Here is a 25,819-nt window from a genome sequence, read left to right as displayed (position 1 = left end):
ATCATAGTAATTCCTATTTAAAATTGGTTCATTTTTATTGTGCCTTTTCAAACAACACAACAAATGTTCCATGTTGTAATTTGAACTCCACCTCCCTCTCCTCCTTTTTGTTGTTGTTATTGAGAGTAAAAGATTTGAACACTTAATATCTTTTTCTCCTTTATTATCTACGTACCTATCTTAAATAAATAAGAACAAAACAATGCAACAAATGTAAACACACCATGAAACACTGCTTTAAGTATGAGATGGATCGCATTGCCATTCGACAAAGACAGTTAAACCAAATCAATCACCATTATCTAAAAAAAAGGTAGGAGAGAGATGGTGCATCAGCATGGCCTCTCTTCCCTCTGTTGCTTTAATTAGAGGCACTAATATATAATCGGCAAACTCTACAGATGAGGTCAGGAATGGAGTTTCTAAAAATTAAAAAGTTTAAAAATTAATACTCTCTCCTACCTTATTTGTGGCCATTGATGGATTCAAATTCTTAATGGCAAAGTTTAAAAATTAAAAAGTCAAATAAAAAATTTCCATCCTTAAATTAATTAAACCCAACCAAAAGCCCGCATTGTGGACACGTTTTCTTAGTGCACTGAGTCCCCATCTCCTTAGTCAGCTATGATGGCGATTAACATTCTATAGGTAAAAGACAGCTGGTTTATAGTGGAGTCTTAAGAGTCTTAACCTTGGAAGTTTATAGAGAATGAAATGATATGGTTAAAGTAGAAAAAAAAATGTAAATAAACATAAAAGACTTAAATATTTATCTCTCTTTTGTTCAAATGTTTGAAAGGAAGTGATTTTTTTAGAAGAAAAAGGAAAGGAATTGCATGTAAATATATTCGTGTTTGGGATCTGAATAGAAAAAAATAATTTTAAAATAACATTATTATTATTATTATAATTATATATGCCATTTCTCTAGGAAAAAAAATAAATAGCCGTGCATTTAAGAGGGAAAAAAAAGTATTATAAGAACTTTAGTCAGAATTCATAAAACATTTATAATTCATTTCATTTTCTTTCTCATCTTTTGGAGAGATTAAAAAATGGACTTATGATAGAAAGAAATGAAAAAAAAAAAGTTTTATTTTATTTTTTCTCTCCATGAAAAGAATATTCTTTAAAAGTTCTTTTCCTTACCTTCCATTCTCATTATTCTCTTCTCCCAAACAAGTTATACTTCCATTCTCATTATTCTCTTCTCCCAAACAAGTTATAAAGGTAGACGTGTTGTAATTCATTTTTAACTCCACTTAAATCTTGACGTTGTAGACAGAGCCCATTTTGTGGAATAATGTCTTTAAACCCACATGTGGTTATTAGGTTAGCTTTAATACCAATTGTAATGGTTAAAAAAAGAATACTAGTCACATCTATATTATAATCCAAAATGACTAGTTTGGTTGCAATTGCGGTTCTTTGCAATATTTTATAAACCCAAAATTTACATAATAAATACTTGATGTGAGACTCAACACACATTCAGGCAACCCAATTTGTGGTGTCACAATAATTGTGATGTCCAAGATTAATTGGATATTGATTAAGTGCGCGTGCATTGTGTGAATATGTCATGAGTTCCACATCAAGCATATACTGGATTGATTAGAGTTATATATATATATATATATATATATAAAGAGCCTCAATGGTCGATTTGAGATATAATACAAATGTGGTTCGCGTAAAAAAACAATATTGTGCATATAAATATAGTGAACTCCATGCTTCATTTGAGAGAAATTTAGCTTAACATGTCTATGGAGTCCAAGAATCAATTTTATAACAAGGTGAAACCATTTCTGGCAGTAATTTCAGTGCAAGTTGGCTATGCAGGGCTGTCCATTATCAGTAAGTTTGCTCTAAACAAGGGGATGAGTCCACATGTGTTCATAGTCTACCGGTATGCCATTGCCACTGTTGTCATTGCTCCTTTAGCTATTGTCTTGGATAGGTCTCCATCTCCTACCTTCTCATTATTGTTTACATGTGTTTCAACTCTTTTCTTCAGTGTTACATGTTGAGTGAGATGAAAAAGCTAATCACTTTAATTTAATACTCTTAACAGGAATAGACGGCCAAAGTTGACCTACTCTGTCTTTGCCAAGATTGTGTTGCTCGCCTTATTGGGGTAAGAATCTGGATCATCACGCAATAACTAAGCTTTTGGTCTTAAGCTTCAAACGAAACTTTTTTAATTTTTATTTTTGGCAATTTGGATCACACTTAAGCTTTCATTTTCTCTTACTCAGGATTGTAATATGCCAGAACTTCTTGTACACTGGGATGAAGTATACTACAGCAGCTTTTTCAAGAGCCATAGACAATGTTATTCCTGCGTTTGCATTTTCAATGGCTTGGATTTTAGGGTAATTCTCTTTAGTCCCATTCACGTTTGTTCATGCATACATGATGTATTAAATATATTTGTGAATGCTTTTGTAGTATTGAGAAAGTAAATATTAGGAGTTGGCGTGGCCAGGCAAAGGTATTGGGGACCATAGTCACGGTTGGGGGGGCCATGCTTATGACACTGGTTAAAGGACCTATGTTGAATCTGCCATGGACAAATGGAAATGACCATCAAGAATCTACTAGTGCAGCAAATAAGCACGATGTCATCAAGGGTGCTCTCATGATGCTAGCAGGTTCTGTCAGCTGGTCTGGTCTCGTTATTCTTCAAGTAAGAGTCTAATCGGCTTAATTTAATTTGCAATTTCAGTTTAAAATGAACACACGCACGAACAAGTAGATCAGGCTAGTGGTCACTGGAAAATTTATTTAAACCACAAACACTCATGCATGCATGTTCCAACTTCCAAACGGATGTTCCAACACAGGAATTCAGTCATAGTTTTATTATTAACACACCAAATCTAAAACAACAATAATGAAAGTAGTAAACAAAAAAAGAATAGAAAAAAAAGATAACCACGAGGAAAACTAATAAAGTAACTATTCAAAAGAAAAATCACTCCAAGGAGTCAAACCTCAAAGAAAATCCACTAAAAGAAAACGTCAGAATCAATTAGAACCAAGGACGGAGGGAGTCATGGACTTGGGGAGAAAAAAATATAAGTATATACATAGTATTAATTTTAGCATTTTTGTTTTATAAAATTACATTTTACTTCCAGTGGTGACTCTAGGATTATTTTTTAAGGGGTTAATAAGAAACATAAATTATATAAAATTTTAAATAAAAGAGAACTTGAATATATCTTTATCGTAAAAAAAAAAAAAAAAAAAAAAAAATTTACAATTTTGCTTTTTATGATGTTTTCTATTTTGAAATTGTTGCATTATATTTTTATTATCAATCTTACATGCTACATCTCTTTCAATGTACACAACCAAACAATCATTCATCAATTGATCTCATATTTAATTGATTTTATTCCAAATTTATTAAGATCTAAATGAGTTTTTTCTAAGGTTTAAGATTAACAAATTTCTACTTTGTTGTTGGACTTATTAATTTTTTTCCAAATTTTATATCAAATTGGTTTTTGTGTGTGTATGTTTAAAAAGACCAAAATATTGTTAAGAGAATCATATTGAAACTTATTTTAGCTGAGCTTAAAAAAAAAAAAAATTAAGATCAAGGTGTTCAAATTTTTATTTTACTGGTCAAAACCAAAAAAAAGTAAAACATATTATATATATATATATATATATATATTGGTTTCAATGCAGGGGGTTCATTTGAACCCCCTGAGCTCCAAGTGGAGCCACCCCTGTTTGCCCTCCTTAATAATATCATTGATCATTTTAAGTGAATACTATAATCATAAACTTTTCTATAACATTCTTACAAACTGTTGAGGTAGCAATTACTCATATTGGTTTGCATCTTGAGCCCACCATTTACATCACTTTTTTTATTTACTAAAAACTACTCACCACATTAATAATTTGTAAAAACGTTTATAGTTCTAGCATTTTCTTCCTTTTAAAGGCTATAAAAAATTTATAGATTTAAAATCTAAAACAAAATATACAATTCCAAAAAAATTAGCCCAACAACAAAAATTACTAACAATAAAGCTAAAAAAAATTAAGCCCACCAACCTATTTTTACCAAAAACAAACAACCCAACCTTTACCCAAAAATTAAGCCCAACCTATTTTTAACCAAAATTTTTAAACAAAATAATTTTGTCCTTACCCAACAGTAGATGCAAGCAACCAAAAAAACCCTTAACAGTTAAGCACCAAAGTCGAAGGCTGGAGCTGCTACATGTAGTCAGCAGCAAAACCACCTCCTAACTTCAAGTCCTGGCTCCGTACCTAATTAGAACATACAAAACTTTCATAACCTAGACACTCTATTCAATCTCAGCACTTGTCTTTTCATCCTAATTGTTCCAATACCTCAGAAATTCTTCTACAACAATTTCCTCCATAAATGAACCCTTTCTGCAACTTGAAACTCCATAAACCAGCAACAACTCAAACACAAAAATTTGCAACCATCTTTCATGCAAGTTTTGTTACATAACCTTTGTTAACATCTAAAACATTATAGTAATCAACATCATTTTGTCGTCACCAAAATTATTATGATTTTTTTTTTTTTTTTTAGAGTTTACTTCCAAACCAGTTTAAAGGAACATTTCTCCAATCAAGGTTTCAGACCCGGACCATTCATTGAACGTAAAAGGGAGAGGTTCAAGGTTTTTGAAGTTGAACCGAGGTCGAACCGGGGTCGAACCATGATGACATCATAATTAATTTAATAATTAATTAAAGCCTAAATATAGATATTAAATTTATAAAACTAGCAAAATTGACTTATATATCTATATATGTGAGGGAAATTTAATGATTTTCAAGCATATATTTAATAATTAAATAAGAAAGTTAATAAAATAAAATAATAACCATGAAAACATTAAAATTTATGATTAATTTTTGAAGTAAAGTTGAATATCTTTGAAGAATTTTAATTATAATTTTTTTATTCCTTGTAAGAGATGGATAATTTAATTAAGTAGAATAAAATTGTGTTAAGTTGTTTTTTATAAAAATAAAAAAAAAAATTGCTAAGGGATTGGACCGCACGGTTCTTGACCGGTTCGTATGGTCCAACCCGGTTTTAGGGGTTCACAGAATTGTCACATATGCCCGTTTTTTATGCTTAAAAAATTGGTTTTCATCACGGTTCATGGTTTTCATGGTCCGTCCGGTCAGGTTCTGAGAATTATGTCTCCAATCCATTATGCGGAGCTTCAAAAGACAGTCAATGCACTTTATATCACATGACTTATTTAATGAGTCATTTAACACATATGGATGGTTTTATACATAAATTTAGATAAAAGCTCTATCTTTTATTTATTAAATAATCACTAAAATTAGAGTATGATACCGAATCTCATTTTAATGTTTTTTTTTTTTTTTTTTTTTTTTTTTTTTTTTATAATTTGATAGTTACTAGTTACTTATGACAATGGATGAATGAAGATTTGAACTATATACTTCTCTATTAGAAATATCAAAAAGTGCCTTGAACTATAAGCTCTTAGCATTCCAAAAATGTTTTAGTTAGACTTAATAGTGATGAGATATAATTGTTGATTTGCAGGCAATTACGCTGAAATCATACCCCGCAGAACTTTCCCTAACAGTTTTGATATGTTTGATGGGCACATTGGAAAGTACCATGGTGGCCCTTGCAATGGAATGGGGGAACCTCATGGCTTGGTCAATACACTTAGATATTAAGCTCTTTGCTATTGTATACGCTGTGAGAAACTCTACATCAGTTACATTTTCTTTTGTTGTCCTTTTACAAAAATAATCTGAGGCTAGCTATGTCTAAGACTTGCATTTATACTCACAAGTGAAATTTTACGCAGGGCATAGTAACTTCAGCGTTCCCTATTTACATTCAAGGATTGGTAATGAAGGACAAAGGACCTGTTTTTGTGACTGCTTTTAGTCCACTAAGCACAGTTCTAGTTGCAATTATAGGCTCCTTCATTCTGATGAGGCAATGTGCTTAGGAAGGTGCGCATTGATTTTTCTAGCTATCCTATTAGGGCTATTAATAAGTCTAGAGNGTTTGGGATAGATCTTATTTATTATGTGTGTGTATTGTCATTCTCTATTATGTCTTGATCTCTTCATTTTTGGCTTATTAATCCATAATATCTCATTTGCATTATTGAAGTATTAAATTTAATATCCCATGCGTAATGCAGGATAGGGTGTGCGTAGGTTGAGCACTTTTAACCAAGCCTAGTTGGGTGAATGGTTGTGACTTTTTAGAGAGGAAAAGACTCATTTGTGGAAAGGGTGGTTTTATTGAAATATTTTGGTGAAGAATAGGGTTGATTGTGATACCCCGCATATCTTTATTCGAGGTTATTATATATATATATATATAATTGATGGCCCATAAGTACTCTTGTTAGAAATTGCAGCCCACTACCCCACTAAGCCCACATCTCTGATGTGTTAATTATGGAGTAGAGGAAGAGATAAATTAGGGTTTTCATAAGAAGGCTTTCACCACTAAGGAGGCTAGGAGGTGTATTTTTTCACTTGGAGTTTAGAACACATACAATTGAAGAGGCAACCAAATTGTTCAAGGTATGATTTCTCACTGTTAGAAACAAAGAATTAAAATTTTAGAATTTTATCATGGAAAATGTTAGGGATGTGTAGATTGTTTAAAGGGGTATTTTCCTAGGATATGATTTACACTATTATGTTAGTGCTTAAATCCTAGGTTGCCCACTGTGTTTTCATTTGGAATTATATATATAAAATCCTAGGTTGCCACTGTAAATGGACAGAACCATTCATGGACTAGCCCGCCTAATTTTGTAAAAAATAATATAATTGTATAACTATATATTTAGGTACTAAATTTAGCAACTTCGTTCAATAAAATTAAATTTTGTCCCCTTATTGATCATTATAAGAGAAATGCTACAATTACAAATTTTTTTACAACATTTCTACAGACTATTGAGGTAGCAAATTCTTATTGGTTTGCATCTGAGTCCACTACTTACATCACTTTTTTACTTATTAATAACCACTAATCACAACAAAAATTTGTAGATCTAGTATTTTCCTCCTTTTAAAGTCCATAAAAAAATTATAGATCTAAAATCTAATATATATATATATATATACAAGTCCAAAATATTAGCCCAATAACAAAAATTACCAATAGGCAATAGCAAAGCCAAAAAAAAAAAAAAAAATGAGACCAATCAATCAATTTTACCAAAAACAAACAACTTAGCTCTTTCAAAAATTTTAAACAAAATAATTTTGTTCTTATCAACAAAAGACACGCTCTACGAAAAAAAAAAAAGAAAAAAAATAAATAAATAAAACCTTTGCCAGCTAAGCAATAAAGCCGAAAGCCGAAGCTACTGCATATAACTAACAATAAAATTGCCCTTTCTAACTCCAAGTTCTGGCTCCGTTCCTGCCACTGTACGTATTCTAGAACAAAAGCCAAAGTTATAAAATCATGAATATGGATTTCACGTTTTTTTCTTTGGGATGTATATATATTAAATCCATGAACAAGTCATGTAGTTTTGCTCACAGTGTTTTATTGGGGTTATATGCTATTAAACCCATTGGGAGATATCTGTATATATCCGTGATCAAGTCATGGATCAAATCTGTAGTCATGAGGCTTTCACCTTTTCAATTGTGATTATATATATATTAGGATGGCTGTAAGGTTTTTAATTGTGGTTATATATATTAGGTGGCTTTAACGTTTTCTTTGGGGTTATATATATTAACTTAAATCCTAGGTTTGCCCATAGTGTGTATTTTAGAACAAAGTCATGGTTATAGAGCCTAATTCATGTTTAAGTTTTTACTTTTTTTTTTTAGGACATATATTAAAACCTAAAGTATTGGCTGCTGCCTCTGAGTTTTGAGAAATTCAAGGAAACATAGTTTTGGGTAGAGATGCTTTGCATCAGTGTTATCATTTAGTTCAGCAAAGTATTTTCCTAGTGAGTCAGTTTGTATAATTCGATAAGCTTTATATTTTGTGGAGGATATTAAGTAATTTCCATGGTTGATTATAGGTCCTATTTAAGAGTGTTTTGAGATTTTTGGAGGTTGTTTTGGTTGGACTTTCAAAGTGATTCAAGTGCTGTAAGTAATTATGCATAATATGCACAAGTCTTGTTCTTTAGGTTCTTAGAAGTCAAAGGTTTTCAAAAGTTATGATTTTAAGCTTACGTTATCTAAAGTTTATCAAAAGCATTTTTACATCAGTGAAAGAGAAACTTCGACCTTTAAATAATGTTTTAGAGAGAAACTTTGAATTCTAAATAACGTTTTGAACATTCGAATCTCATTTAAAAGATGATTTCTAAACTAAACTATTTTCAGAAAAGAATTGAGTTTCAAGACAAGTTTTCTAAAAAGGTTCTTGATCTTTAAATTTGTTTAAAACCAAGGATTTCAAATTCATATTCCATGGATTTGGGTCGTGACAGTGTATGGTATTAGAGCTAGCCTAGTAACCCTGTGTGGGCTTAGAGACATTACCCCATAAATTGAGCCTTAACGAGGACATTAGGGATTTAAGTGGGAGAGATTGTGATGTTCCAATTTGATTGATTGTGTGATGTGTGTGGTGTGTGGAGTCCCACATTGGGCATATACTGGGTTAAACTGGGTTTTATTAACAATTACAAGGAGCTTCAATTATGACTAGTCATTTTGAGGTATAGCGCAGATGTAGCTAGTGCATTTCCTTGGGTTGTTACATTGATGGTCAATGAAAGGGGTAAGAGGTGTGTATGGTTGTAGCTTATGGAGGAGTGTAAGAGCAGGTTGGGATAGATTTGTGGAGGTTGTAAAATATGATGTTGGGGATGTTAAATGTGAGGTTTTTACACAATAAGTGGCATGGATAAATCTTTTTGAGAGAGCTATACCCAAAGTTGTATGCGATTGTTGAAGATAAGGAAGCCTTAGTTCATTTTTGTTTAGAAGGCAAGAAGGTAGGACCCACTCTTGGAATATTAGGTTTATATGTGATTTCAATGACTGGGAGTTAGAGTCAGTGGTTTCTTTTATATTTTGTATTCCAACATCCCAAATAGGGCTGGTCCAGATTGAACGAGGTGGATGTTGAACAGCAGTGGAAGATTTTAATGTTCTGTCTTATTATGAGGTCTTGATAGGCTCTAGTGATTTGCTATGGTGACATGGGGGAAGATGTGGACTTGGTGAGTCTAATGAGGAGAGGTATTCCTATGGTAGAATGGTGTTACATGTACAAGTGTAATAGGGAGACTGTGGACCACTTGTTTCTATGTTGTGAAGTCACTTATAATCTTTGTGGCTTCATTTTTTTTGTAGTTGGGGTGGAATTGGTCTGCCAAAATGTGTGTTTGATCTTCTAACTGGATGGAGGAAAGTAATCTAATTTCTTGGGTCATAGAGAATTTCAATCTACAATTAATTTTATTGATTTTCTAAATCTTGGATTGTAATTCATATAAGTTGTAATTCTGTAGAGCTATCTCACGTTATCACCAAGTGTGGATGAGGTAGTTCCTTTTTATAATAAAATTTTTGATAATGAAAGAAAGTATTATTCTGATATCCCTAATTGTCATTCACAATTTACAGTGAGTTAGTGAAAATGTGCATTCGAAAAGATCGGCATAGTGTGTGATTGAACATATGCTATCCTGTCATAGTCTAATTTATATATCTTTATTTGTTTTGATTCTGCAGGTAAGGCATCAAGGACTCTCAGCTGGTGGTGTTTCAATCCAGGAATTGCCTTGGAAGAATTCCACAAGTTGGATGTGGGCTCAATCATATTGACATCTGGGACGTTGTCTCCCATGGATTCATTTGCGCAGGAACTGAAATTGTAAGTGACTCTTATGCTAATTAGGTTATTCCATGTTTCACAATTCCTAAATAGAAAATGCAATATTGGTTATTCAGAGAATTTCCTGTTCGGTTGGAAAATCCTCACGTCATCACCCCAAGTCAGATATGGGCTGGAGTTGTATCAGCTGGCCCTTCTTGTTGCTCTTTCAATTCTTCTTACCGGAACCGTGATTCTGTAGAATACAAACAAGAGCTTGGAAATGCTATTGGTATGTAAGATAACCACTACTAATGCTGCTTTTCATAGGCTGAAGGTGTTGTTATTTATTATGACACCAATGATTCAAACACCGCCTGTTTTGATAAATGTAAAAGGTTTATTGTTTCTTCAATGAAGGGAAATCTTAGAATGCATGGTCCCTAGTTAAAAGGTGGGATTATTTGATATTCAACTAACATATCTGTATGGGATATGTTAAATAGCTTTGGCATGTTGATAACTCACAGTTGATGTGTAAAAGATAGATTGGTAGTACAGTGAGGTTTCAATTGAACTTTTCATTCATATCAGCTAGGATAATCTTCTAGCTTGCTATCATGAGCGCAGATAACCCTAGAAAGTTGGGGCTTTTGAGAAAAAAAAAAAAAGAATAGAATATTAAAAGAAGTAAAAGTCAAAACCAGCTATGTTTTAATATTTCTATATTCTGGAGGATGGCTAATTTGTCGAGGATCGCCCGACCCCAAAATTTTGGGAATAAGGCTTTGTTGGTTTGTTTTTGTTGTGTTCTGGAGGACAACATAATTTTCTCCCTTAAAAACTCAAGTGGTTCATAACTTTTTTAAAAATTTTGGCTTTGCACTGAATTTTAAGCATATTCCCTTATCAGATTTGAAGTTTATTCAAATCGATAGCCTGATAATTGTTGATGCTCATTTGAGAAGTTATGCTTATATTTTTGTCTTCCAGTAAACTTTGCTCGAATTGTACCCGATGGACTGCTTGTATTCTTTTCATCTTACTACATTATGGACCAATGCATTGGGTGCTGGAAGAATATGGTAGAGGTTTGAATACTTGAAAGGGTGAAATCTGTTTGCTTTTATTTCATGAAAAATCATGTTCCATTTTTTGTAGAGTCATGCAAATTCAACTACAATATGGGAAAGAATCTGCAAACATAAGAAACCTGTGATAGAACCTAGACAGTCTTCAATGTTTTCTTTGTCAATTGAGGTAACCAACATTACCTATATATCCAATTAATTGTCACATATGTATAAGTATGCTGTCTTCTCTTTTAGTCTTTAGGTAATCCATTTGGTTTGGTTTTGGCAGGACTATATGGCTAAGTTGAAGGACACCTCAGCTTCTGGTGCAATTTTTTTTGCTGTATGTTATGGGAAGGTATTTTTTTGACTTGGCAGGAAAATATTTGTTTGTTATGCATTTGCTGACTTCTAAATTTTTTTGTGGACCAATTGGATTGGATGAGATTTGCTTTGCATGTTTTTGACTATCATACAACCACTAAGGGGTTTTGGAAGTTTCCAAACTTTGTGTATACAATGCTTTAAGATTGTTTAATAGAAAGTATGTTACTCATCTGGCATCATTGTCATCCGGGGATATTTTCAAATAATTTTTAATTATTATTTTTTTATGATAGTCTCTGGAGTGCATGATACACATTTAAAATTGACTAGCTCCAAGATGGTAAGTAGAGATGCTGTAAAGAATCATGAATCTGTGTCTTCTTGGATAATGTTTCATTCGTCATTAGCAAGTTCATTTGATGAGTCCTCTATTTGGCAATATTTATTGTCTACTACCCTCAAAATTTTGTGAATTGGTGCTTTTATGTATTTTTGGATCAATAAAGTAGTAAATGTTTTATTGGACAGAAAAAAAGTGAGGCTACAGTACGAAGGGAGTATGCTATGGGGCACTCAAACAGAGGAAAAATTAAAAAGATAAAAACAAGTCAATCAAGAAACATGCTATCTAGGAAAGACAACAAATCAAAACCTCAGTTAGGGGAAGGAGAGAAAGCCTGGTTCAATGCTAATAAATTTTTCCTTTAATTGCGATTTAAGCTGGGGTACTGAGGAATCTTTATTTTCGAAAATGCGAATTCCTTTCTCTTCCAACAATCCACATTAAACAAGATGGAATCAGACTCCAAATTGCCAACCTGTCAATCTTAATCGGAAGACCAGCCCAACGCAGCAGCAAATCCGACACCAGTCTAGGCATCACTCAATTCACACTCAGAAGACACCACATGAAATCCCATTGCTCTCTTTGGTCCTTATATTTTGAGGCAGTTGAAATATGTTGCCTTGAAATGTTCTGTTTGGTGGACTCCTTTGGTCATATACTTTTGGTTACATGCTTGCTGAGTCACCCAATATTGTGAACAACACTGTTAGTATATATAAGTATTGGGTGCAATAAGACTTGTAGTTTCGGTTGACATCTTCCTGGCTAGCAAATAGTTTTAAAGTTAGATTTCAATATCTTTCCCAAATTATTTAGCATTTCCTAGATTTTCAGAAAATGAACTTTTTCTTTGGTTGGCTGATGCTTCATTTCTTGATGCAAATTTGGCAAGCATAATAAAATATGAAGGTTATATATCTGCTATGTCTTTTTTAAGTTCAAGTCCATTTATCACAGCTGATTCTTATCTGTTATTTAGGTAAGTGAAGGACTAGATTTTGCTGACCAGGCTGGAAGAGCTGTAGTCATCACTGGTATGCCATTTGCTACGATGAATGATCCTAAGGTTTGATAATCTTTTTGACATTTTCTTTTTCTTGAGACTTGATTGTTCCTTGCTCTTTTGCATATCATGCAAATCCTTTGCCATTTTATCTATACTTAAAGAAGCTGCAGTGCGACATCTACTCTGTAAGGCATTTTATGATTCATCTGCATTTGGTGACTTTGACTTGATACTTTATAATCAATATGTGACTTTCAAATATCTAGACCGGGTTTTGCTAGCATTTTGATTTCAATTTTTGGACTTGAAGTTAAACTTTTTAATGTCGAGATAGATATATGTAATGCTTAGCTCTAACCATTGCTGTTCCTGAAGTAAGCATTCACTTGTGATGGTGATAATTTATAATAGTTGACCCATTGTTTGGGGGCTACCCCTTCTATCTGTTTACCAAATCTTAATATTTATAAAAAATGAAAACAATAACAAAACCATTGATGTTTAAATGTTAGCTTCTTCATAAGTGGCTGGTTACAACAATATATTTTCAATCTTAGTTACCTGAGCCTTCATCATTTGGGATGGATTTGGATTGCACTGAAAAGGAAACAGACGCTCGTCTGTGTTTTTTCTGTGGGTCCCATGCACTATTCACGGGAGCCGCAAGTACAGATTTCAGCAATTTTTTCAACAAAACTGGGTACCACGGCATTATTCACACATTTAAAAATTATTTTGTTACAGTGTTTTCAGTTTTCAATTTTCAGCAATAAGCGGTATCTAAACAGACCCTTGATCTTAATTATTTTTAGAAGATGGGATAGTATTATTGTGCATAAATTTTTTGTGGCATTCATTAATTGACAAGCAGGGATTTAAATTTCATTTTGCCATTTTACATGGAAGTCTTTACATACACAATTAAAGTCATGTTAATTTATTATGGGTTCCCATTTCTTTCAAGTCAATTAGTTTCACAACATATTAGTTTATATGTTCTTTATTACTCATACATCTATAGGGTTTGCTTTTTCATGTTTGGTTTAGGAAATATCCTTGGGTGCTTGCCATTGGAGTTGGCTATCATGTTTGCTATAATTACAACACTGTGTTTTACACAAATAATGCAAAGTTTATCCATTTGCTGGGACCAGGAATACTTAAATTGTAACAAGTGAATGTCATGATTGATCTTTTTTGCCGTGTAGTTACTTAAGTAGTTCTGTCATGAATCTTATGCTTATTTTCACATATTAGCTTTGCTCAACTGATATGAGAAGTAAATCAGGTTCGTTTAAAACGTGAGTACTTGGATCAAGAGGGACAATCCCAAAGCAAAGTGTGTAAGGTAATCATTTTACTGCTTGATTGAGATGTCAATTTTTAAGTACCTGATGTTTTTCCTTAGGTTGTGTTCAGTTTGTAGGAATTTAAGGTGAGAATTTAAAGTTATTGAGAGTTATCAAAACTATGGGTGTTTGGTTAACTAATATTGTGGAAGTTCTGAAAATCTCAGGATATTGCCATTTCCAAAATTTATGGGATAATAAAGTCTCAACTTTTAAGAATTTTATTCTTCTGTCTCGCACTTAATTAGAATTGTAACAAATCACGCTTAAAAGTTAAAACTAGTTAACATTTCCTATCAGGTTTCACTACTATAATGTGCACCTTATAAATCACATTAAAAATATTTTTCCTTATTAGGTTTCGCCTACCATAATGACCACGTGGGTTGTTTTCTCTACATCAAATGTTCATTAAACTCTCAAGATTTCTAAAACTAGTTTTGAGCTACCGAACTCTGAGATTGAAATTTAAATTCTTAGGAATTTAAAGTCATGAGAATCTTAAATTCTAAAGAATAAAAAATCTTACCAACAAAACATGCCATTGTTGATTTTGACAATTGTTTTACCAATTTTTATTTGACTTTGACTTTGTAGGTTCTAACCGGAGAAGATTGGTATAATCAACAAGCATCACGAGCTGTGAATCAGGCTGTTGGACGCATAATCCGTCATCGTCATGATTATGGAGCTATTATTTTATGTGATGAAAGGTTTTTCTTTCTGTTGGTTCTGTCACTTTGGTCTTTAATTTCAACAGAATGCACAAGCATGTGACTTAGCAAAAATATCAGGAGATGATCATTTCTTATTTGTCTTGTTTAGTACTACTTGTCCTTTTTTAAATCTTAATTTCATTTTATTTCTCTTTATTTAGTTTATATTTTATCTTCACAACTTATAGATAGTGTCCATAATATCATCAATTCATTAGCTTAGAAGATATTTAGAATGTATATAAATAATGTAATATCCACTTTACCTGGTTGTAAGCCATTTGCTATATGTTTTAGAATATGATGGCCTTTTCATTGTCCCCTCCTGTTTAAAGAAATATTGGGGAAAAGAAAAAAACTGATAAACTTCTGAACTATCATTCTAATTCTTGACTATTTGGCATTCAACAGTTTTTTCTTTTTAAACCTTGTACAGAAGCTTCATGGTTGGATTCTGAACTCAACAAATTTTGTGAATTTTCTGGAGCTGATTTTTCTTTTGTCATTTTAATCTTTGTTGAATTTTAAGCTCTAATTCAAATAGAATCTCCTTCCCTTGTAAAGTGCAAGGTGGAACTCTGCAAAAGATATTTAACCACCTGTTTGGAAAATATGCAATACATAATTACATGCAAAATGCAAAATGATCATTATTGTTTCCAGTCATTGAGAAGGTTATGGAAATCCATCTTGGACTTTGGCTTGCAACCAATTAATGCCTTTCTCATCATTATTATTTTTTATTGATGTGACTATGTTAAATTTTAATCTTGACATTTACGTGTATATATATTTTTTGAATTATGCTTTTTCTTGTGAGTTATAAACAGGTTTGCACACCCATATCGACAATCCCAAATATCACTTTGGATACAGCCGCACATCAAGGTGTGTTGTCATCTTTTGGAACAACCTTCTGAATTCTGATCTCCAAATTTCTAGTGCTAACTCATTTCACTCTTGCAGTGTTACTCCAAATTTGGGGATGTAGTTTTTGCATTGACCTGGTTTTTTCGGGATGCAGGAGCTCGAGGTTCTACTCATCTAAGGTTAATACAAACAGAAAAGAGAGGTAAGTATCTTCCTGCTAAAGAACATGACCAGTTTCATTGTTTTTATGACTTTTATATCTACCTATGTATTCCCCTAAAAGTGTTGGGTAAATGTATATGTAGGTTGGATATTATTTTTCTCAGATATTCGAAGTTTATATTGAGTAACTATGTGACACATTGTTTTATGAATGTTTTTAGAATGAGGGCTTTCTATACATTATGCATTGCAGATCCAAAAAATATAGTTGTGTCTGTGTGCTCAATTGGCTACCAATACATACAAAATGTAAAAGATTCTTGCCTTTATGGGTAATAGATCTATTTGAATGGATTAGATCAAGAAATAATCTTAACAAAATATATAAATATGGGTATGTGCAGTGGGTTCACCATCGTGAACACATTGTTCTTTGCTCTTTACTAAAATTTCTATTATCTACCAAAAAAAAAGGGTACTTCCCTTTCAGTCTTTTGATATTGTACTCTCTCTCTCTCTCTCTCTCTCTCTCTCTCTCTTGCGTGTGCGCACGCACACACACACTTGAAATAAAGATATCAATAAAGGGTCCAATGGCTATCTGTGACACTTTCTATCGCTTGGCTGTTCTATAGTTAGAAAGTAAAGCTATTTGATCGCAAAGTTATAGGCATGTGAACTCTTGGTGTTTCTAAAGAAGACATCCAAGGTTCAATCCTCTCATTCCTAACCATTGACATATCAAAAAGTTACTTTATTCTTTAAAAAATAAGTTATAGGTATGTGAATTGAAAAGAAATATCCAAACCCCGATCAGTTAGATTACTTGCATCAAATTGCAAGCTTCCCATTAGCTGGGTCTGTGATGCGGGATACGCAAGAAAATTATTGTTTAGTATTATTTATGTTTGCAAGCAAATTGTATTTTTATGTTTTAGGTCCTATTAGTTTATTGGGTTTTTAGTATTTTAATTTAGAAGTAAGGTTATTTTTGTAATAAGGAAATTAGGGTTTCTTAGCCATTAGAACTAGGGTTTAGCAATCCTTTATAAGCAACCTATTGTACTTCTTGAGGAGTTAGTTGATATTTTGATGAATAAAAAAATTGCTGTTTGGTCTCTTCTTTGGTCTCGTGTTGACTCCAGGTCTACCCTAGGTGCTGACTCTTAGTGCTTTTCCTGCTTAGTGTTGACTCCAAGCAAGGCCTAGGTGCAGACTCCTAGGTCATATCTTTTTATTTTATTGTTATTTCAGTTTTGTTCTAGTTGTCCTGCATCAATTTTGGTATCAGAGCAAACACTGATTTGTTTGAAGTATCATCGCAAGTCAATCCAGAAGCAGACCAAAAAAGAAAAAGAAAAAACTTTCACTATATATTTTCCACCACCAGAAATCCAGCCACCACACCACCTTCAAAATCCCTTCACGACATCTCTGCCAAACCACATCAAAAAACCATCTCTCAATACCCACACGTATCAAGCCACCAGAAGGTTACCCGTCAACCAAAGCCCTTTGACCCAACAACCAACAGACCCCATCTGTCAATCTTGGCCACTATTTAAGCGCCACACCAGCTACCAGAAAAGCTAGCCACCACAACCACAAACCTACCCACAACCCACAGAACCCAAGTGCCGTTGTACATCGCGCCACCTTCACTGTTCCGCCGCTAGCCACTGACAATAGCCTGTGACCTCCATCGCCAACCATGTACCCACCGCAAAACCAACCCTCACCTGGGCCACCACACCACCATCCAACTGTAGCACAAGTGCCTCCCATCGATCTGATCTCAAAGGTAATGCTTAACCTGGTCCTTTTTCTTTTTAATTCAAGTACCCTTTAGTCTTAGAAAACCCTCATCCGACCCATTTGTTAATCAAGTTCCCCCCCTTGTTTTTGACCCACCCAATTAGGAAGCCTTTTGGATTTTAATATTCCCTAACCCAAGTAAACTACGCAAACCAACAAACCAACCGAAGTCAGTTTTTAAACCCAAGCCTTTAAGCCTTTAAGGCACGAAATCCAAACTTGTCAATAAGCCCAATCCTAGCAACTATTTGGGAGAACAGTCTTAGAAGCCCATTCCAATGATTTGTCTAGAGAAAATCATAGCAACTATTTGTTGAAGTACTATTTTAGAGTGTTAAATTACCGATTGTTCCAAAAGTTTAAATTGTTAGGAATGGTGAATTTAATCATTTAACTATAAGTCTAGCACTCCCTCTCACTTGTGGGCCTAAACTTCCCCTTAATAAGTGGGGGCCCAACAAGTGGGAATTTAACATTTTAAATGGGAGATAGAGTAAAGTCAGGGATCGAACTCAGGATCTCCTGCTCTGATACCATATTAAAACTATTGATTGTCCCAAAAGTTTAAACTGTTAGGAAATAGTAAATTTAATCACTTAACCATAAGTTTAACATAGAGAATCATGGTAATATTAGAAGCACCTTATTTTGATGGTTGTGAAACTTATCCACGAGATTTTGTCAATTGGATGAATGGGATGGAGCAATTCTTTGAGCAAGCAAATTTTGCAGATAACAAGAAGGTTAGGTATGCCAAGTTGAAGTTAAGAGGTAAAGCACAAAGGTTTTGGGAAAACCTTGAATATTTCTGCTATATGAAGTATGAACCTGCCATTGTGGGAAGATATGAAAGAAAAGCTTTGTGATGAGTACTTGTCACCATACTATCGAGCTAAGTATCTATCCCAATCTCAGTGTGGTATTTTTCAAATTGAAGCAAATACGATGAATCCTCATCGTCATCCCATTTCATGCCCTCAGCGCACTTTTGAACAATCTATCAAGGAATTATCTACCAAGGAATTAAAGGAATTATCTGTAAAGCTCATGAAAGATGTTCAAGATAGGATTGCTCAGATGAAGCAAAATAAGACTCAAACCGATTCAATTGGAAAACCAAGGATACTTGATCACAATGAACTTATTGCTGCCCCAATAGAAGACAACATTGATTATGATATCTTGGTCGTAGAGAATCCTCCAGCAACACCAAAGCCTAATGTTGACACAGATGTACATGCCTCGACAAGTGTTGCTTTAACATGCGTGCAAGGAAATGAATCTATTGAAGAGCAGCAAGGTGAAGAGATAGTGTCTAAAGAGAGTATTATGTTAGAGGGTGCACATGATGTGATATTGGAAGCTAATGAATCTGCTTTTGATCAGCCTTTCATGGTGCATGAAGACAAAGAGTTTGCTAAAGTGGAGAAAGCGGATAACATACTGCTTCCAATGGTTCAAGATAAGATTATGTTGATTACACACATTGATTTTGTTATTCCAGAAGAGTTTTTCGTGGTGGAATTCAAGGTTTTTCTTTTCTCTATGCTCCCTAAGGTGATTCCAGACTTGAAGCAAGTGTTACTTGTCGGCATCCTAATCCTTCAACGCTTTAGAACTCGAGGTCGAGTTTTCTCCAACCATGGGAGAATGATGCGAGAGATGCAAGAAGATTATTGTTTAGTATTATTTATGTTTGCAAGCCAATTGTATTTTTATGTTTTAGGTCCTATTAGTTTATTGGGTTTTTAGTATTTTAATTTAGAAGTAAGGTTATTTTTGTAATAAGACAATTAAGGTTTTCTAGCCAATTAGAATTAGGGTTTAGCAATCTTTTATAAACAACCTATTGTACTCCTTGAGGAGTTAGTTGATATTTTGATGAATGAAAAAATGGCCGTTTGGTCTCTTTTTTGGTCTGGTGTTGACTCTAGGTTTACTCTAGGTGCTGACTCCTAGTGATTTTCTTGCTTGGTGCTAACTCCAAGCAAGGCCTAGGTGCTGATTCCTAGGTCATATCCTTTTATTTTATTGTTGTTTCAGTTTTGTTCTAGTTGTCCTACGTCAGTCTGCCTTACATTTTTTGGGTTAGCCTTAAATTTTTTTAACAGAATATATAAAAATGGGTACTGCCTATCAATCTTTCTCCCTCCCCCACTCTCTCTCTCTCTCTCTCTCACACACACACACACACACAGATATCAATTAAGGGTCCAATGGCCACTTGTGGACACTTTCTTTCTCCTGGCTGTTCTGTAGTTTGATAGTAAAGCTATTTGATCACCAAGTTATAGGTATGTGAACTTAAAAGAAATATCCTAACCTTAATCTGTTAGATTGCTTGCATTTGACTGAAAATTGCAGGCTTCCCATTTGCTGGGTCTACCTTATATTGTTTGGGTCTACCTTATATTGTTTGGGTTAGTAACATCCTGATCCTGTTGCTTTTACTGGAATAAAGAAACCAGGAGCCAATCACATACAAGCCAAGTCTTCACTTAGGTCCTGAACCAACTTCAATCTGGGAACTTAAGATTAGGTTTAGGTGTTTGTTACAATTTAATGGCTGTGTTAGAGGTATTAGGTTTATGTGTGTAGCCCAAGAGGCCCAATTATTTTGTAAGCCCATTTATGCCTAACCCTAGCTCTCTCTCTCTGCCTATATAAACCCTACTTAGGGTTCATTGTAACTAACTGAATTGATAATATAATGAAGATGTAGCCGTCAAGGATTACTTTTTGTGGATGTAGGCCGAACCACATAAACCTTGTGTTCTCTCTCATCTCTCTATATTCTCTTTCTCTACACTTCATAAAATCTAACATGGTATCAAAGCCACCTTTCTGTGGCCATGGTTTTCTGTCCTTATAATGTGTTCAATAGCGGTCTTTGTCTTCCTTAGTGTTTCTCCGCTGTGTTCGTCTTCTCTAGCCTCACACTACTGCAGTCAAAACTCTCCGGTAGAGTCTAGTTGCCGTTAGAAGTCGCATCACACTGCAAGACCAATGTCTTTCACAAGCCACTGTCACAGAGCCTCCTTTCAACCACCACCATCAAAGAGTTGATCTTGACCCATTTTTTGTTTGTCTTCCGCTGCCATCAAAAGCCAAAACTCATTGCCGCTGCCTAACTCACGACAATACCATCATCTAAAGCTGTGGCTGTGTTTCTATTGCATTTGGCACCAACTGTGTTGGAAGGGACCAACAAGTCTATTACTATTGTATTAGTGGCATTCTGGCCGAATGATTTATCAATGACTTAAAGAATCCTCTCGGCTTGTGATAACAAGTACTGACCGCCGAATGTCATACCAATAGTTCAAAGACTTGCTATTGGGTTGTGATAATTAGCAGGTTCAACGTGTCCTTTATGTATGCAATTCACTCAATCAAGAATGAGTTTGCATTTTTAAATATACAAGGCACAGTTTGATTTGCAAATTTTGGATCTTTTGAGATTATTTTCTACTCCGCAAGTGGGTCTTTTGCCTTTAAATCTGTGGCCCTAGTTGTTGAAGACTGCCACATCACTCCTAGTCAAGTCAACAATACAAGATTTTTTTTTGTTTTCATCGCTATAATCCACTCTACAGAATTATCCCAATTTATTTCTTGTCATGGATAGCATATGGACAACCTCAACAATTTTGTTGATTTTGGCTATATTCAATGCGCAAATGCATCTTTCACATCTTACCGGTAGCCTCTAAAGGTATAATTTGTATTGTGCTCTTCATTGAAATTATTGGCTTGTTTGGCTTTTGTTCAAGCCTTAATCATCGGGTGCATCTTGCTTCAAGCATCACCAAACGTTGCTTGATTCAGCATTTGACCATTTTGACTTAGATTGTTGATAAGAGTTGAGTAATTATTTTTGCGTAGATTTTGATTTTGGGATCCATTTGTCCATTTGAGGCACCCAAATCACATGAATTGACCCTTGTCTCTTTCGGTTCAACATCTATGACATCATCACATGCTTCATCACAGCGCCTTGTTTGCCAAAGTTCCTCAAGCCTTCAGTGTAGCGGTCCTCAGGTCATAGTAGCCCCTCCTACTTGGTCACTGTTGTAGCCTTCTTTGGCCCTTATTATCTCTTGGTAGTCTTTTATAGTTGTTCGCTGTCATCTTCAGCAATCCGCATGTTCATTATCCGGTCTATTTATAGTCGTCTTCATGGTCATTTTCAAGGCATCTTTGAGGGATCTTTCTTCATCTTCAAGGCTTCTTCATCTTTGCAAGTTACATTCTAACCTCAAGGTTCCATCAAGCCTCCACCTTGAGTTTGAGAGGGGGTGTTAGAGGTATTAGGTTTATGTGTGTAGGCCCAAGGGGCCCAATTCTATTGTAAGCCCATGTATGCCTAAAACTTGCTCTTTCTCCCTATATAAACCCTACTTAGGGTTCATTGTAACTAAGTGAATTGATAATATAGTGAAGATGTAGCTATCAAGGATTACTCTTTGTAGATGTAGGCCGTTAGGCTGAACCACATAAACCTTGTGTTCTCTCTTCTCTCTATACTCTCTTTCTCTACACTTCATAAAATCTAACAGGTTGTTTTGTCTACAATGACAATAATATGCAAGTATTAGACCCCAAACTGTGGGGTCCACTTTGGATCCTCAACAAAGTGATCAGGGTTGGCCACACACCCCAACTTGTATTTGTAATTCATTCATAAGAAAGTGACTAATTATTCTGTTGTTTTCCATCCTACAACAACTCTCTTATTTCTGGGCTTGGGATTTGGTTGTGAACAATATATATGATGACACTATGCACAAACATGGGTGGAGTTTATTGGTTGTTTTGTTTACTTCCCAAAATTTGAATTGAACCATTGGCTTGTCATTTGTGCCCTTCCTATGGCGTGTGTATTATTAAAGCTAATTTTCTGTAATAATGCAGCCTATTTATGCTACGGCTAATACTATATGTTCTTTCACAGGAGAAACAAAAGAGACGCAACCTGAGCAGCCTCCAAAAAATTTTTTCACCCTGGTAAACCCTGGACTTTTTATCTGTGAAGATGTTCATATTTAGATGTAAAAGTATTTTCTGATAATGCTATTTGTGTGAACTATTTCTTGGTTATGAGAATTTTCAGGCAACACAAATGAGTTTCTTCTGTAAAGGCATTGTCTCAAATACGTGACACTAAAAGAGGCAATAGTTCAACTTCAAGCCAATTGGGAGAAGTTCTTCCTGCTAATCGCTCATCTGTCTCCCTTTAAGAGTCAATCTTTAATTTTGAAGTGTCAGAGTGATCTTATCAGCAATGAGAAAAAAATTTTGATGCCTGGAAGGAAAAATATGCAATGTCAAGATCATGAAATAACTGATATGACTGGTTATTCTATATTAAATGAAAAACCAAGCAAAGAAAAAATTAGAGAACCTTGTTCTGCTAGGAAGCGTAAATTATTAAACATAGAAAATGCTGCGATGCAACAAATTGAAGTTTCTCATGATCAGTCATTTGGTGCAAAGAAGTTTGAAACAACTGGCCCTTTGGGTATCAATTCAGTTAATCTTGAGAATTTGCAAAATTCTGATGGCATCAGTACACAAAATACTCAAGTTGGTTCATCAGTACTGCATAAAGATCAAGGAACTTCTCAAGAGAAGCAAGCTCAGTTTTTCAGGCAGAAGAACAAAGGTGTTCAGTCCAACCCTGTCCCCAGTGGTAATGAGGAATCCAGGGGATCTGCTTTTCTGATTCAGGTGAAGTGTTTTGACAATATAAAGTAAATTATTTAGTTTATGTGATTGTTCCTTTGTTGTAAATGAGAAATATGTGGCAAGAAACTGGACAGGAGGCTGGCTTCTAACACAACAAGAAGAGCTTCCACTTGTTAACCGCAGAATAATTGAACTTTTACATTGTTATTACTTATTGGTGACTTGAAATGTTTCTGATTATATGCCATTTTGTCATCATTTTCTGTAATACTTCTAGAATCTTCCCTCCCTTCTTTGCATGCCTCCTAAAAAAGCATTTCTCTAAAGCAAGTGGTTTTCTTGGAATTTTGCATTGGATGCCTGAACCATATTGAAGCAGTCATGTTTGTTTGTGTTTCTTCTCTGAAACCAATGAGCTAGAGGCAATTCTCTGACTCACCAAGTTTTTCGTATTTCTTTCTTGTTTAAAATGTCAATTAAGAAATTGGTTTTGGATTTTGTTCAAACCTATGCCTACAGGTTAAAGAGAAGCTTAGTGCTGAAGAATATAAAAAATTTGTGGAGTTTATGAAGGCGCTTAAGTCTAAAGTAATGAAAATAAGTCAAGTTTTACAATCCATTGTGAGATTATTCTCTGGACCAGAGAGGCTTCATCTTCTTGAAAGGTACTCATTGCTATTTGATTTTAATACTATTGGCGGCAATTGCCTATGTGGCTTTGCATCTAAAGTTTGACTTGAAGGCTGAGGGTTCTTCATAAGATAGTACCTCCTATTAATGCCATGATTGACATTGATTATGGATGCTATTATTTATGGCATAGGTTGGGTGCTTCATTCAGATACTAGTGTTAATAAAATTCTTTTGGGTTATGATATTGATATTTAAGTACAAAAAAATTATTTACTCTTTCATTTGTGTATTGTGCTTTCTAAATGTTGCTAATTTGGTATGATTGATAAATTTTTAAGCCTGAAAATGACAAATGTGACACCTTTTATTTGTTGTTTTTCTTTTACATTATGCATAGAATGTCTCCCTTTCCCCTAGTCTTTTTTGAAAATTGAAATATCCAAATTTATCTTCTTCATACATTTTGTTTCTTATATTCAATAATTGTAGCATTTCCGCTCTCACCCTTGCTATCGTCATTGTGAACAGGTTTAAGGACTATCTTCCTGCAAAGTATCATTCTCTGTATGAGCAGTATCTTGAAACAAATAATGACAAACTTTGACGTGCAGTATTGTTCTTTGTATTTTATCCAAGTTTTTAACTTTTGTCCAATCTCAAGTAAGCACATTGGGTTTCTAGAACAATATATGAGAGGGAGGGATTGGGTATTAGCAGGATAAAGGTTGACTTTTTCAATCTTGAAAATTCCAGTATCTCTTGAAAGGGAAAGGTTTAATATTTTGCTTTTCACGTATATGGTGTAGCTCAAATAATCAGATAACCTTAATATCCCCATTGTAAATTTGGCTTGGAAACCCAAGAGATCCGTTTGATGCAGATGAATTGTGTGAGTACTTTTATAGTTGTGGAACTTTGTTTATTAATTGAGATTTGCAATTAGTAATTACATTTTGTGTTTGGTTAGTAATGTTTTGTTGGGCTCACCCACAGTTTTGATGGTTGCTTTTTGTCCAGGAGGAAAAGGATACTTGTATAAGCAACTCTTTTTTTATCGTGGTGAGTCCAATCCTATGCTTTGTATTGCTTTAAAAGAAAGTCTGTAAGCTAAAAAATGCATGGGAAAAAGGCAACCTCAACTATTGCTTGTGGGCATCCACAATATTTAGTAGTGCAAGAGAGTTTGGATCGCCATGAATTTTTAAAAGAAAGGAATTGAGTAACATATGCATGATTATTCTAGCAATATTTCTCGTCGAAGAAACGGTTTTTCTTTGGTATTATTATTACTAGTCGCTAATCTGTGCAATGTACGGGAAAATCTTATGAAAGTATAGTTTATACATTAAAGCTTTTTAATTTTACATGAACTATCATAGTTTTAATAATATTTGAAAAATAAAATAAAAAGTGAAAACTCAAGCCAATTGAAGATGAACCACTGCAATAATAAAGACAATCCTCCTATTCGATATCAAGTAAAAATCACATTTGCACAAAACCTAAATAGACATCAACAATTTTACCAAGTTTTTTTCTAACTTCATAATAATTATGGAACACCTTGCAAGCTTTAATCACCGCTGGTACATCATTGATGTTGAAGTTTATACATGTTTTGCATGTGGTATTAAGTTTTAAGGTTTTATAGATGTGGCAGCCAAATGATACTTGGAAAGACTTTTATCACATAATAATGATGCAACAATCAATATATAAATATACTGTGTGTAACAACATTTAAAAGGAACAAATAAAAAATAAGTGTGCTCATTGTTTTGAATTATCCATTCATTTTAATCAGAATTTAACAAACTAAATTTGATAAAATAGTTTTCAAATGAATAAAACTTTATAAAGCTTGAGTATAGTTTCCTCTTATTTGCAAAAGTTTCCACATAATTCACCCAAAAAAGTCTACAACTCTTCCCAGGCCTTATTTGGATAAGTGAACGACTCTTCCCAGACCTTACCAAACCTAAAGGAAAAGATTGAAAGAAAA

At 34.0% G+C, this 25,819-nt stretch overlaps 1 protein-coding gene and 1 pseudogene across 1 annotated transcript; both read left to right on the top strand.

Moving 5' to 3' along the window:
* Positions 1–1,763: 1,763 nt before the first annotated feature.
* Positions 1,764–6,231, top strand: LOC111991653 (WAT1-related protein At2g39510). The gene is given in 8 exon segments (XM_065759596.1): positions 1,764–1,963; positions 2,078–2,140; positions 2,262–2,378; positions 2,455–2,692; positions 5,597–5,758; positions 5,871–5,997; positions 6,000–6,021; positions 6,216–6,231. Coding segments are annotated over 8 exon segments (945 nt in total).
* A 2,984-nt stretch (positions 6,232–9,215) lies between these two features.
* Positions 9,216–24,789, top strand: LOC112012056 (regulator of telomere elongation helicase 1 homolog; annotated as a pseudogene).
* Positions 24,790–25,819: the final 1,030 nt, after the last annotated feature.

The sequence above is a fragment of the Quercus suber genome, unplaced genomic scaffold (genome assembly GCF_002906115.3).
Source record: "Quercus suber isolate HL8 unplaced genomic scaffold, Cork oak 2.0 scaffold_334, whole genome shotgun sequence".
Taxonomy (NCBI): Eukaryota; Viridiplantae; Streptophyta; class Magnoliopsida; order Fagales; family Fagaceae; genus Quercus; species Quercus suber.
The sequence above is the reverse complement of the archived record's forward strand: the minus strand, read 5'-3'. Positions and strand labels throughout refer to the sequence as shown.